General features: G+C 37.4%; 1 protein-coding gene across 1 annotated transcript in view; it reads right to left on the minus strand.

Annotated features, from left to right (window-relative positions):
* LOC126236653 (ionotropic receptor 25a) overlaps positions 1 to 16,364 on the minus strand; it is a 485,919-nt gene that overhangs the window by 390,760 nt on the left and 78,795 nt on the right. Inside the window, exon 3 of the mRNA XM_049946121.1 lies at positions 13,619 to 13,762. Within this exon, the coding sequence (XP_049802078.1) occupies positions 13,619 to 13,762 (144 nt within the window). The remainder of the gene's footprint in view (positions 1 to 13,618; positions 13,763 to 16,364) is intronic.

Consider the following 16,364-nt stretch of genomic DNA (forward strand, 5'->3'; position numbering starts at 1 on the left):
CTGTGGGTGCGCCATTCTGTACGTCGTCTTTCTGCTGTAAGCGTGTGCTGTTCACAACGTGCAAGTGTGCTGTAGACAACATGGTTTATTCCTTAGAACAGAGGATTTTTCTGGTGTTGGAATTCCACCGCCTAGAACACAGTGTTGTTGCAACAAGACGAAGTTTTCAACGGAGGTTTAATGTAACCAAAGGACCGAAAAGCGATACAATAAAGGATCTGTTTGAAAAATTTCAACGGACTGGGAACGTGACGGATGAACGTGCTGGAAAGGTAGGGCGACCACGTACGGCAACCACAGAGGGCAACGCGCAGCTAGTGCAGCAGGTGATCCAACAGCGGCCTCGGGTTTCCGTTCGCCGTGTTGCAGCTGCAGTCCAAATGACGCCAACATCCACGTATCGTGTCATGCGCCAGAGTTTGCACCTCTATCCATACAAAATTCAAACGCGGCAACCCCTCAGCGCCGCTACCATTGCTGCACAAGAGACATTCGCTAACGATATAGTGCACAGGATTGATGACGGCGATATGCATGTGGGCAGCATTTGGTTTACTGACGAAGCTTATTTTTACCTGGACGGCTTCGTCAATAAACAGAACTGGCGCATATGGGGAACCGAAAAGCCCCATGTTGCAGTCCCATCATCCCTGCATCCTCAAAAAGTACTGGTCTGGGCCGCCATGTCTTCCAAAGGATCATTGGCCCATTTTTCAGATCCAAAACGATTACTGCATCACGCTATCTGGACATTCTTCGTGAATTTGTGGCAGTACAAACTGCCTTAGACGACACTGCGAACACCTCGTGGTTTATGCAAGATGGTGCCTGGCCACATCACACGGCCGATGTCTTTAATTTCCTGAATGAATATTTCGATGATCGTGTGATTGCTTTGGGCTATCCGAAACATATAGGAGGCGGCGTGGATTGGCCTCCCTATTCGCCAGACATGAACCCCTGTGACTTCTTTCTGTGGGGACACTTGAAAGACCAGGTGTACCGCCAGAATCCAGAAACAATTGAACAGCTGAAGCAGTACATCTCATTTGCATGTGAAGCCATTCCGCCAGACACATTGTCAAAGGTTTCGGGTAATTTCATTCAGAGACTACGCCATATTATTGCTACGCATGGTGGATATGTGGAAAATATCGTACTATAGAGTTTCCCAGACCGCAGCGCCATCTGTTGTTGAAAATTGTAACTACTGTAATTTCGAAAGTTTGTCTGCCTGAAAATGTACTGTTGTCCCAAGCATATTGCAACAAACGGTGTATTTCTATCGCTGCTCGTTTAGTTTTTATTGCCGTTTCAAATATACCGGTCATTTTTGAAACACCCTATATATATAAAGCATGCACACTTTTAACCTGAGAGTGGAATACTATTGGAACAGTCTGAAGCCTCAATCTTTTGTACAACAGTTCTGAAGATTATTTGAGAATTATATTTATGCTATTACAGAAAATAAAGGCAATCTCCTGTGCTCACTATCACTGTTTTTTGTAATCAGACATGCTTTCCAGAAGTGGAGTGATAGGAAAATCATCTCTACAAACAATATTTTGCTACTAGTTTATGAAAACTTACAATTTTGATGTGTGTTACCATGTACTATGACACAAGTGTGAATGTTGGTGAGAATTTACTATCCCCACCCCCATCTCTCTCTCTCTCTCTCTCTCTCTCTCTTACAGAATTTATTCACTTTACTGATATTTACTGCCCATGGATTGCATTGTATGGAGGGGACACGCTAGAGACAATCTGAGATCTGGATTCTGTAAACAGTGATGGCGCTATATTGCCACCACTACTACTCATGCCTGTACATGGTGTTATGCTTTCCTAAAGGCTGCACAGGATCTATCATATGTCCATTGTTTGTTGTGGACTGTGAGTTACCAATTCTGTTCATGTTACAGGTGTGGTGCAAAATGTCATTAATTTCAAGTTATATGATATGAGCACAGGAAAGTGGGCAGGGACGCTATGTTAAAGAGACAATCTTTTGCACTTGTATATACATAATGTACGGGATTATTTTAGGAAGAAAGAGATAATAGCAGACCTCTTACACCATTGATGAAAGCCACTGAATGAATTACCACTGCTCTCAAAATGGGAATGACTACAGTCACAAAAATAATAAGAAAGAAGTGTGATGTAGATCTACAGGAACTAACTGCTGCTCCTTAGAGAACTAGATAATTTTCAAGAGGATGCATGATCTATGCAGGGTAACTTCCTGATGAAATGTGGTACCATGATGATGTCAGTAAAATGAATGCTTCCTCCTTTCAATAGAACCATTCCTGTAGACTAGTAGACACCTTCTAGTAGACTTGCAAGAGGTTAGCTAAGTGTAGCTGTATTGACTTATCATGATTTACATGACATGAAGTTTACTTCTCTTCAGCACCTGGAATGACAGACACTCATGTCAGATAGGATAAATGAATGGAGGTTTACGCACATCATGCGAAACTTATGTACATGTGTTGTCCTGTTAATACTGAAAGATGAAACTTAAATTGGATTGACTAATGTCTTATGTAAAGCAAAACTATGTGAATACAAAACTTAAAAATACCAATTGCTCATAATGAACATTTAAATTAAAATGTATCAACCTTGAGAAGTAGGTTGTAAAGTGTTGTGAAATTACAATGTAATGCTGAAAATGTTCATGGTATGAAGAGGCTATTAAAAAATGTGTATAGCAGTAGCAGTTACCTAGTTTAGGACAATAATGATGCACTGTAAATTTCATTTGTAAGTATTCCATTGTAAGACCAGTACTATTTTGAAATAGAGCATCTCAAAAAAGGATTGTGAAGGACGCTTAACAAATATGGCAAACTAGTGTACCCATGAGTCGAGGTGAAAAACAAGGTGTGAGTGCTTACGAAAGGAAAAACATTTCAATCCTCAACAGAGCCATAGGATGACAGGCATTTTACAAAAGGGAGGGTTCAGAATAAAGTAGAAAACATTGTAAACTTACCTTGACCTTAATCAAGTGTCGATGTGGTGCTGATGCACGAGTTGGGTTTGATCACTGAAATATGTGAATTGTTATGGGGAATCACTGCCTTCAGCCATAAATGATGAGCCTACTCATCACAGCACCAATAATCACAGTATGCACATGCCACAGCAAACCACTTTGAGGCAATGCGATGAACACTTTCCCAGAAAAATGTCGTCACAAACGTGGACAACTTATCTGTCGCAGTGGTACCAATGAACTCACAAAGTGTGCACGTAACGTACACCATGTGCCATGCATGTGCTTAACCATGCCAGTAGCAGACAACGGTTATACTTCAATAAGGTGAGCAAAAACTCTAACTTTCAAATGCACTTTTTGTAAATTATTTGTTAATATAAATGTGCAAATTATAATGTTTACATGTCCTGGGCAAAGAACAAATTAAAATTTTGGCCTCCAATAAAGGTCTTCCATACACCTACAGGCCAAAAATCATAATTTAAAATGTTTAAAGACAGAAAATTGAAGATATTGGATTGCACCACTACTGTAAACTGTAGTCTAGTAATAGAGAATCATGTCAGTATACAGTAGGGGGCAGTTGTGTATGTATCTATAAGGTTTATCAGCATAGACAAACGAGTTGTATTAATTCATACAGACGCCAGCTGAATGTACCAAAGATATATTAATTCATATTATGTTGCATTAATTTATCTGAGAGGGTGGCAGAAAAATTAAAAACGCTGTACCTTCAGATTTTTTGCAACACCTCTCTTTTTTTAATGCTTGTAACATAACACTTCTGTTCTCATCCAACGTGATGTATGGACCACCGTGGTGTATGGACATATATTCAGTCCCTAAGTGTCTGACAACTAAACAGTGGATCAGTCATGAAAGAAAAGTATTTTGTTTCTATGAGCTTCAAGTACACCTGTTCCCCTCTGTGTGCATCATGAACCACGGCAGTAAATCTTTGGATGCATAGGAAATGACTCAAAACTAATCATTTCAAGCTCACATTGCAGAAAACTGAAATTAGGACCTCTCATCATGGTGTTTGTGTGGAAAAAAATAAATAAATAAATAAATAAAAATTTTAAAAAAATAAATAAATAAATAAATAAAATAATTATCTCTCACCAAATTAATCCTATTTTTATACATTACTAACAGATGAATACATAAAATCCTTGTTTTGAATCACTTCTCTCACACTCGAATGTTAATTGCACTAAATTAGCATTTAGTCAAGTAAAAGAGTGCACTAGAAGTAATAGAAAATTCTCATCATTTTTTATTCAACATAAAACATTAATGTAATTATTAGAGAGAGGACAGTTTCAACCAAAATTAAGAATTTCTCATATGCATTATGAGTTACTATAAACAAAACTGACAAAGCAAACACTGCTGTCATGCAGCACCAAAAGTACAGAAAGGTTTCAAATCGGTAACTACTAACTAGCAAGACCAAGTACAATATGTCTAGATGCAGATAGTCAAGGGTAAAACTTAGCTACTGAATTTTACTCTACAAGCAGTCACAATATAACTAGCACAGTTAAACCAGCCATGAAATTTCGTGCAGTGACTTTATAAACCATGGTGAGATAACAGCATTAGCAAACAAAGATTTTTTTCAGTTTCTTGGTGGCAACAAATGACATAGGAAGACACAGAGTAGAAGACCTAGTCATTTAAATCAAAAGGACACTGAATGAGCTGAGAAGCTCAAATGTGATCATCATCTCCATTCCACACTCTCACGACATACCAGATTGGCTATATGTAAGTAAAGAGGTGCAAAAGTGCAAATAAAGAAATCCAAAATATATGCACAAGTTTAAAAATGTAACATTTGTTGACATAAGCTGCAAAGGATGAAGATTACACACAACCATGGTCTACATCTCAACAGATTAGGGTTGGACTTGCTAATAACATATACTTAAGAAATAGTAAACAGTAAGTTAACTGCTGTAATGGAACTGATCAACAGAGCTCAGTTTGTTACATATAGCAGTAAAGATATTTGAAGTAGTGGACCTCACAATATACAAAGTACAGGACTCCATGATACAGAAGACATTTTTCTGGAAATACACTCCTGGAAATTGAAATAAGAACACCATGAATTCATTGTCCCAGGAAGGGGAAACTTTATTGACACATTCCTGGGGTCAGATACATCACATGATCACACTGACAGAACCACAGGCACATAGACACAGGCAACAGAGCATGCACAATGTCGGCACTAGTACAGTGTATATCCACCTTTCGCAGCAATGCAGGCTGCTATTCTCCCATGGAGACGATCGTAGAGATGCTGGATGTAGTCCTGTGGAACGGCTTGCCATGCCATTTCCACCTGGCGCCTCAGTTGGACCAGCGTTTGTGCTGGACGTGCAGACCGCGTGAGACGACGCTTCATCCAGTCCCAAACATGCTCAATGGGGGACAGATCCGGAGATCTTGCTGGCCAGGGTAGTTGACTTACACCTTCTAGAGCACGTTGGGTGGCACGGGATACATGCGGACTTGCATTGTCCTGTTGGAACAGAAAGTTCCCTTGCCGGTCTAGGAATGGTAGAACGATGGGTTTGATGACAGTTTGGATGTACCGTGCACTATTCAGTGTCCCCTCGACGATCACCAGTGGTGTACGGCCAGTGTAGGAGATCGCTCCCCACACCATGATGCCGGGTGTTGGCCCTGTGTGCCTCGGTTGTATGCAGTCCTGATTGTGGCGCTCACCTGCATGGCGCCAAACACGCATACGACCATCATTGGCACCAAGGCAGAAGCGACTCTCATCGCTGAAGACGACACGTCTCCATTCGTCCCTCCATTCATGCCTGTCGCGACACCACTGGAGGCGGGCTGCACGATGTTGGGGCGTGAGCGGAAGATGGCCTAACGGTGTGCGGGACCGTTGCCCAGCTTCATGGAGACGGTTGCGAATGGTCCTCGCCGATACCCCAGGAGCAACAGTGTCCCTAATTTGCTGGGAAGTGGCGGTGCGGTCCCCTATGGCACTGCGTAGGATCCTACGGTCTTGGCGTGCATCTGTGCGTCGCTGCGGTCTGGTCCCAGGTCGACGGGCACGTGCACCTTCTGCCGACCACTGGCGACAACATCGATGTACTGTGGAGACCTCACGCCCCACGTGTTGAGCAATTTGGCGGTATGTCCACCCGGCCTCCCGCATGCCCACTATACGCCCTCGCTCAAAGTCCGTCAACTGCACATACGGTTCACGTCCACGCTGTCGCGGCATACTACCGGTGTTAAAGACTGCGATGGAGCTCCGTATGCCACGGCAAACTGGCTGACACTGACGGCGGCGGTGCGCAAATGCTGCGCAGCTAGCGCCATTCGACGGCCAACACCACGGTTCCTGGTGTGTCCGCTGTGCCGTGCGTGTGATCATTGCTTGTACAGCCCTCTCGCAGTGTCCGGAGCAAGTATGGTGGGTCTGACACACCGGTGTCAATATGTTCTTTTTTCCATTTCCAGGAGTGTATACTAATTCATTGTTTTGTCATCAAAGTTAAAGCCTATACAAACTAAGACATGTATTGACCATGTTCTCACAAATGCAGGAAAAGAGAGAGTAAATGTAAACACCTTAGAAAACTACATTTGTGATCACAGAGCCCTTACTATGGAAATTGATGTAGGGAACATAGATGTAACTGAAAGTGGTACAGTTATATATAAAAGAAAATTTAGTTATTCTAAACTTAGGATGGCACTAGGGAATGAAAAATGGGAACCAGTGTACAATGCAACTGAAGTTAATGAAAAATGGGGATATTTCTATAAGTTATTCAGTAACACTTTAAATGAAACCCGTCCTTTAATTTAAAAAGTAAATAAAGCTGTAAACCATAAAGCCGAGAATCTCCCTTCTGAAATTATTGAACTGAGGGAGAAAATGAAAGATTGCTATATACTTTTTAGAGATACTAAACTACAATATTTCTCATCAACATATAAACTGCTCAGAAAAACATACAGAGAGTCCTTGACTAACCTAAAAGCACAGAAATATACCTCTGAAATAAGGAACTCTAGCTGTATCAGTAAAACTGCCTGGAAAATAATGCATAAAGAAAGTGGGGAACAAAATTCCTATGAACACAGCAACATTACATTAAAAGAAAATGATGAAGAAATAAATGACCCAAAAGAAATGTGTGAGAAATTTATACAACGGTTCAGTACAGTTGGTACAAATGAAGTTCATGTCAAGCCATAAAATTTTAGTGTTGGAAAATCTAGCCAGTCCTTTCATATCCACAGCATTACTGAGAGGGACATCCTAGCATTCATATCAGCACTTAGACCAAAAATGTCTTGTGGCTGCGATGACATTTCACCTAAACTGCTAAAGGAATGCAGGGATGAATTAGTGAAACCCCTGACTCACTTGATAAATACCTCCCTCAGAAATGGAGTATTCCCAGACCTTTTGAAAATTACTGAAATTATACCAGTGAATAAAAAGGGATTAAAAACTGACACTAAAAACTACAGGCCAATACCATTAACCTCAGAACTAGGCAAATTGTAGAGAGAGTAATACTAAATCAAGTTGAATCATATTTCACCAACCACAATCTGTTAAACAACCTACAACATGGATTTAGAAAAGGGAGATCTACTACAACAGCAGTAGCATCTTTTATACATGAAATATTAAATAAGCTGGACAAAAGTGACAAGGTAATAGGCACTTTCCTAGATATGAGTAAAGCCTTTGATACTGTGAATCATACCATTCTTCTGTGTAAGCTAGAAGAGTACAGATTGAGAGGACTAGCCTTAAAACTACTTACCTCCTATTTGAAAGACAGGAAACAGTGTGTACAGCAAACTTATCAAAATAATGAGCAGCTCCTAACAACCACATCAAACTTCAGTACACTTCAATGTGGCGTGCCTCAAGGAAGCATACTAGGGCCTTTTCTGTTCCTTGTATATGTAAATAACTTATTTGAGCCCCAAAACTGCATGGTTGTAAGCTATGCTAATGACATATCCTTCATCAGCTGTGGCAGTGATATGCAGTCTACAGCTAACAGTAACAAGATCAGTTTCAATACTCTGTACGCATACCTTACAGCAAACAAGCTTCTTGTAAATAAAGACAAAATGGTAATAATGAAGTTCATCCACAGTTATAATGCTGCCATAACTGATACTGTATTTACATCCCCATTGGGTCTTGCATATGCAAATTCACATAAATTTTTGGGCATGGTTGTTGATGAATGCTTATCATGGAAAGACCATATAGATAATATTTGCAAGAAAATCAGTAGAAATGTGTATCTACTGAAACTGGTCTCAGCCTGCTTGGGCCATGATACTTTAAGGCAAATATATTTTGGGTTAAATCATCCGCACCTTCAGTATGGTATTGAGATATGGGGTGGGGCATCAGCAGTTCATATAGACAGACTTTTTAGATTACAAAAAAAGACAGTAAGAATGGTAGCCAAGGTAAAGAAGAGAGAGCCTTGTAGAGACATCTTTAGAAAATATAAAATTCTTTTGGTGTACTCCATGTATATACTGCAGACAGTCATGTTCGTGAAACAAAATCCTGAATTTAATATGCGAAACAGTCATGTACACAACTGTGATACATGGGGAAGGGAAAATTTTCATAGAATTGTGCCCAATAAAAAGGCAATGGACCACAGCCCACACAGAATGGGAGCAATTTTCTACAATGCACTACTCTGTGAACTTAAGAAAGTAAATCTAAATATGCTAAAGAGTACACTGAAGCAATTATTAATAGAAAAGTGTTGTTACTCTATAGAGGACTTTAAGTTGTAGTGCAAATATGGAAAACAGTGTATATAGACAATGTCTCCGATCTATCAGTGGTATGAAAGAATGTAATTATACACTGTATTGTGTGTACTGTACTATTATAAATATAAGCTAAATTGTGTTACACTATAGAGGAATCTACTTGTAGTGCCCTTTTGAAAAATAATGTGTACAGACATGTGTCTGATCCATATGTTGTTATGAAAGAATGTAAATATTTTACTGTATATGTGTCATGTAATCTAAATTTTCCTGACAATGTCCGAAAGCTTTTTGTTATAAGGACAGAAAATAAATAAATAAAATAAATCTTGTCAATGTGCAAACATTAAAATCCTCTTAAATAAAAAGTAAATCAAACTTTTGTTCATTTAAGTCTCATATTTAAATGTGAACTATGTCAATGACCACTATCAAAAATATTATTTATTTCACATTTAAATCTGAAGAAGTGACATAAGAACAGAACATAAAATCTACTTTGAAAAGTTTTGTAACTGTAGCTTTGATAATTGATGTATTGTATTATCATCTTTTGAGTTGTGCGTATCACAGCTCTTGGTGTATCCAGGCAGAGAGTCACATGCCCCATTCTGCTGTGTGTTTAGGTACATCCACACCATGCCTCTTTCACCATGCTCAATCACAGATGCAAGGGAATAAAAGGGTATGTACAAAAATTTGTCAAAAGAACAAGCCTCATTGTGCAAGCAGTCTACTATGAATCCCATTCTTTGCTTGGGAGCTTGTGTTGCATTTATTGTGATGAAAAGGTGACGGAAAAAGAAAACACAGGAGTGACCATAGGTAAAGAAGTATATTAAACAGAAGTACAAGGAATATGAAGTGATGACAACATTTTGTCTGCAAATTATGACAACATTTTGTCTGCAAATTTCAAAGGAGAGCACAACAAGCTTTTAGATTTTCTACTTTAGAAACTGCAGTGATGAGGTTGGCAATGAAATTTTGTTAGGTAGTAACTGGTGACTTATATATTCATTTGAATTATTTATTCCTCATTTCAAAACAATGCATTTCAATTCTATCAAATTTGTAATTTGTAATGTATAATAATTCTAATTTTTTATTTAATTGTTTTTTATCCGTGTTCACTGTAGGAAGTGCCAAAGTTTGTAATTAGTAGCGTATTTTGTTGCTGTACACATGTTACAATTTGTATCTGTTAGCCTCTGCAAGTACCATCACCCTTTAACAGCAAAGCAAGCCCCTAGACAAAACGAAGCCAACATAAAACATGGAGATTTTCTACAAGATTCAACCAGAAACAACTTAAGTGAAGTGACTCTTTGCTGTAGAAACACAGTTACTATGTACTACTCGTTTTCGCATTAATAATATTTAAGCTTCAAATTCACCGTGATAGCGATTGTTGAAATATTGTGATTCTGACTGTATTTCACCCACTAGTAAAAAAAAAAAAGAAGAGGAGGACCTGGTAAGAATGTGCAGTGTTATACCACACAGAGGCCATTCTCTCAAGGACAAAAATTAGAAAGTCTTGTTAAAATCAGTCATTAAATGCCTTGCCAGTGAAGCAATACATCTGCAAAACAATTGTGAAGTTTTGGTAGGGCCATAAAATCCTACACCAGTGCTACAAGTGCTGTCTGAAAAGTTCTTAGCTTCACTCAGAGATCACAGCACTACACACATGATATTTTACACCTTATGTTCATACAAATATTAGTTGACACCATCTAAAATTGCAAATCATTCCAGTCAGCAGCTGACTGTAGGCAGTTGTCTGAAGCAGTTGTGGTGTCAAAAATAAAAAAAACTGAGTGTAGCGCACTGATTTAATTCTTTGTGAAAGAAGGTTTAACATTGACCACAATTCAGTTGCGTCTTATAAATACATATGGTGGCTGTTCACCTTCAGTTTCCACCATGAAGAAATGGGCATCCAAGTTTCTAGTTTACAGAATGTCAAACCAAACACCTTTCAGCCATCTAATTTCCAAATTGTTATTTTAATGGGCTACCAGTTTTGGTGATATGTGATCTTCAGCCCCCTGGCTAACATGTAGGAAGATCCCAACTACAGTTCTGGTCAAAATAGGCACCAGCATTCAGAGACTGTATCTGTAGATTTTTGATACAGTGATCACTTCAAATGTCATCTGCTGAACATTTGATTTGAACGGCTGAGGTTCCACAACCATCTCTGAAAAGATGGACATACAGAGGCCAAGTTTAAATGTGATCATGAAAACATCCAACATGATCCATATGAAGGAAGTCAAGAAAGTGTTCTGGATGAACACTACAGAAAGTATCCTATTTTATGGGGCTAAAGATCTACTTGGAGTAGTACCCACTACAATGATTAAGACACACAGTAGTCCAAAAGATCATGTTACAACAAATTATCACCAGATCAACATCAGCAGACATCATAAAAGGTCACATATCAAATCATTTGTGTCATGCTAAAATGTAATACCAAATTCAAATCAAAGAAAAATATATAAGTACAACAGAAAACTATCTGCAAATCACATTGCCATGCACTGGAACACCGCTGAACGAAAAGTATTCATATTTGAGGTGATTATATTGAAAAATAAAACTCCTTTGAAAGCATAAATTGTCATTTTCACTATCAGGGGAGAACTTTTCAGACTGCAAATGTACACTAGATAACGCCAGTGTATGTGATTCATATGTGCCTCACACAGGCTTAAATTCATGCAAGCATAATATATAGTTTTTGCATTTTGATGTACAAGGCACAGGAAACAAAATAGATGCTTTTTAATCATTTACAAAAGGATCGGTGCCACATGTTGTAGATATTACAGAACACCAGAAATCAATAGATTACATTCACTATTTCAAATGAGACAGCTGTAACCTAGCAACATCTTACTGTAGAACAAACAGTAAAGGTGGTGATGCTGCCATTTACTTGAGTGTAAGGAACCACCACAGGAAAAGTGTTGTGTGTGAAAAAATTGTGTGTTCACAAAGATTTCGGAATCACAGTTTTCACGTTCATATTTTGCACTGCTCCTTTCTTTGTTATAGGAATGCGTAGATCCTCCTTTTGACATATTGATACTTTTCTGAAGTCAATTGATAGAGTTTTGAGTAAATTAATGTCACATTGTAGAAGTGTAAATATTCATACTTAGAGAGATCTAAACATCAACATTTTACATGATAGCTTGAAAAGCAAACATTTTACATATTGTATCCTGTCTTATGTGGCTAAAAATCTACTTGGATTAGTATCTAATACAACATAAAGGATTGTTGCATTACCTCAAGTAGTAAAATTACAAGGAATAAACTATCCTTTTTATCTCCATATCCATTTTTGTATTTGTTTTTGTTGACATTATGTAATATACATATGTGTATGTAATGTGTATATATGTAGACCTATGTTGACAACACCAATACAGTTCTTATTGCCTACAGATGAACAAATAAATTAATATTTTTCCTTAATGGCAAATAAATAAATAAGTGCAATTTTCTCAAATTGGAAAGTTTCCATTCCTTAAAGTAATTCAAAGAATGATTATGCAGTGCATTAAACAATGATAGTGATGTACTAAGAGTTTATACATTTTTGTTTTAGAGGTAAAAGGAGTACAACAATGATTAATTTTCTGTATGCAAACTGGAAAAATACATATTATAATCAGAGGACTGCCAGACACATAAACTGAAAGGCACAATTTAATTTTAGCTTTTTATTTTAAAAAAAGTTTATGCATTGCATGGAAAGAACAAACATAAAGTTAGTTATTTAGTTAGTTAGTAACAGGTTCCATGGATCGTTTTGCACAATAGATTGTAATGATGTGAAACAAATCATTATACATTCACATCACAAATTAAATAGCAGAAATTCTTCTACAGAATAGAAAGAGCTGTCAAGGAGAAACTTTCTCAGTTTTTCTGCATATGTTACAACAATTTTTGATACCACAGATCGGTGAGGATGACCAAGAAGGAAATGTGTACTTCATGTAAGATGGTGCACCACCCCACTACATGGTTGACATCCAGGATTCTCTCAGGGACCGCTTTCCAGGTCAATGGATTGGCCATGATGTGCTAGTTGCATGGCCCCCACATTCCCCAGTCCTGCCACCACCTGATTTTTTTATGATTGATCAAGGATATCATGTTTGTACCTCGTGTGCCAGCTCTCTACCTGAACTTAGAGCAAGAATTTACGCTGCCACTGAGCAAGTTACATCTGCAATGCTACAGTGAGTCTGGGAAGAAATTGACTTCTGATGGGATTTTGCAGGATAACCAATGGAAGCCACATACAACATCTTTAGTTTAAGGTTAAAAAAAAACTTGATGTGTTTCCCTACAAAATAACACTAAACTCAGCTCTATATCTTCTTTCAATAAATTTATACGAATATTTAAAGTTGTAAAGTTCTTTTTGAAACATCCTGTATTTGCTCCATATCCAGATTAGATGACGTGAAAAGAAAAGAGGCAGTCAGAAATAAAACAGTATACTTAACATCAACATCTAGCTGCTCTTTAAATCCAATTATTTTCTTGTCTTTGAAGAGAAACCAAAACAGAGGTACTTAAATTCTGCTTTCCTTCAGTAAGATCAAAAACTATAAATAATAAATAAAAGATACAGAGAATAACATACTCCTACTAGTAAGCAAGTCAATGAATTAATAACAATAAAGGTACAGATTCCAATTTCATTAATAACATGAAAAATAAATTTTGGAATTTGTTAAGTATACTTACTAGAATCTATCAAAGATTCAACATCAGAGCCATTTGCTGTAGCCTTAAAAACACCATCAAAAATCATCCCCTGTTTTGATAAGTCAGAAACAACTTGCTTAAGAGCTTTATCTGGAATCACGTTCCGGTCATCATTTACATGGACTGAAAATGAACAAAATTAGTGTACATGTTTTGATGCAATATTTGCTGTTAAGATAGAATGGACTAAAAGAAATGGTTTGCATTATACAGCTATATGTTAGATATGCATAATTTCTTTATTACTATGATAATCCAAATGTTATGTAGTAATAAAACAAAATTCCAGCTTTTCAATTCCTGTGAACCCAAATTTAAAAAGTAAGCTTTAATTACATCACTATAAATAACACAAATATATTCCATGCTGGTAGAATATGTAGCACTCAGTTTCCAAAATAAAAATAAAATAATTATTTTTTCAAAGCTCAATACCATAGTCTGTTAAAAATTATATAATTAGTTTTACAATTACTGTTTATGCATCATATAATTTTTGTGTTGACAATTTTATTAGAAATTGTGTAGTATGTTGACCACTGAACAATCTGTATGTAACACAAAACTGTTGGACTTATTTAGTCTTACTGTGTATTGGAAGGGAACTGTTTGAAGTCATAAGAAACAATTATGTTTATGATCACAGATAAACTGACAGAAACACAAGCATCAAAAGAGAACAGTCTATGGCAACCATGAAAGGAAACCGAATACTTTTGTGATTGTTCACAGAACACAAAGAAATTCTGGTCATATGTAAAGGTTGTTAGCAGCACCAAAGTTGTGTACAGTCCCCAGTGAATGAGACAGGAACTAAAAAAGAGGGTAGCAAAGTAAGAGCTGAAATGCTTCACTTTAGTTTCAAATGTTCCTTTACATAGGAAAATCCAGAAGAATTGTCCCAATTTAATCCTGATACTACTGAAAAGATGAATGAAATAAGTATTAGTGTCACTGGTATTGAGAAACAGCTGAAATTGTTAAAACCCCAGGGCCCAATGGAATCCCTGTCAGATTCTAAACTGAATCTGCAGCTGAGTTAGCCTCTCTTCAACTATAATCTATAGTAGATCCCTTGAACAGAAAACCAGGCCCAGTTCTTGGAAAAAGTCACAGGCCACACCCATCTATATGAAGGGTAGCAGAAGTGATCCACAAAATTACCTTCCAATATCCTTGACATAGATAGGTGTAGAATCTTATAACATATTCTGAGCTCAAAAATAATGAGGTATCTTCTACAGAATGCCAACCAGCATGGATTTCGAAAACATTAATCTAGTGAAACTCAACTCGCACTTTTGTCACATGACATACTGAATGCTTTGGATCAAGGAAATAATGTAGATGATGTATTTCTTGATTTTCAAAAAGCACTTGACTCACTACCACACCTACACTTATTGTCAAAAGTACAATCACATGGGGTATCAGGTGAAATTTGTGACTGGACTGGGGACTTTATGGTAGGGAGGATGCAGCATGTTATCTAGAATGATGAGACAGTGTCAGATGTGTAAGTAACTTCTTGTGTGCCCCAGGGAATTGTGTTAGGACCTTTGCTGTTCATGTTGCATATTAATGACCTTGCAGACATTATCAATAGTACAAGCAGGCTTTTTGCAGATGATGCAGTTATTTATAATGAAGTACTGTCTGAAAGAAGCTGTGTAAATATTCAGTCAGATCTTGATAAGATTTCAAAGTAGTGCAGGAATGGGCAACTTGCTTTAAATGTTCAGAAATATAAAATTTTGCACTCCACAAAATGAAAAAATGTAGTATCCTATGACTATAATATCAATGATTCACTGTTGGAATCAGTCAACTCATACAAATATCTGGTTGTATCACTTTGTAGGGATATGAAATGGAATGATCACATAGGTTCAGTTGTATGTAAAGCAGGTGGTAGACTTTGGTTTACACATAGAGTACTGGAAGTGCAATCAGTCTACTAAGAAGACAGCTTACAAAAACACTTGTGTGACCAGTTCTAGAATATTGCTCAAGTGTAGGGGGCCTATACCAGGTAGGACTAACAGGGGATATTGAATATATATAGAGAAGGGCACCATGAATGCTCATAGGTTTGTTTAATCTATTAAGAATTTTTCAAGAACCACCTTTAAATGATTACTCTAGGTATATACTATACCTTCCTATGTATTGCTCACATAGGGATTGTGAGTATTGGAATAATAGCTGCATGCACAGAGGCATTCAAACAATTATTCTTCCCATGATCCTTATGAGAGTAGAACAGGAAGACACCCTAATACTTGTACAATACAACTTACCCTCTGCCATGCACCTCAAAGTGATTTGCAGAGTATAGATGTATATGCAGATATTGCATGTTGAAAAAGAAAGAAGAAAAAGTTGTAGCTGGTCATAGTTCCCTGCATTTTATTTTCTCTGTCTGTTCTGCTGCTTACCATCCATGTCTTTCACTTCCTTCTTGTTTGTATGATACATAAGCTAGCCAGCTAGTTAACTGCTTTGTACGAATGTGCACTAAAATTTTTCAGATAATTTAAAAAAAAGAATAGAAACTAACATGAACTTTGTACTTAGCAGAGAGTAAAGTTATATTAGCTAGAAAGATGTACAACTCCAATTTGAGACATATAGGTTGGTCCAGAAAGCATAAGACTGTATGAAGTTTGGCATTTCATTTTTATACACAATCGTGCATTTTTTGTGGGATGTCAAATATGCTGCA

The sequence above is a fragment of the Schistocerca nitens genome, chromosome 1 (assembly GCF_023898315.1).
Source record: "Schistocerca nitens isolate TAMUIC-IGC-003100 chromosome 1, iqSchNite1.1, whole genome shotgun sequence".
NCBI classification, from domain to species: Eukaryota; Metazoa; Arthropoda; class Insecta; order Orthoptera; family Acrididae; genus Schistocerca; species Schistocerca nitens.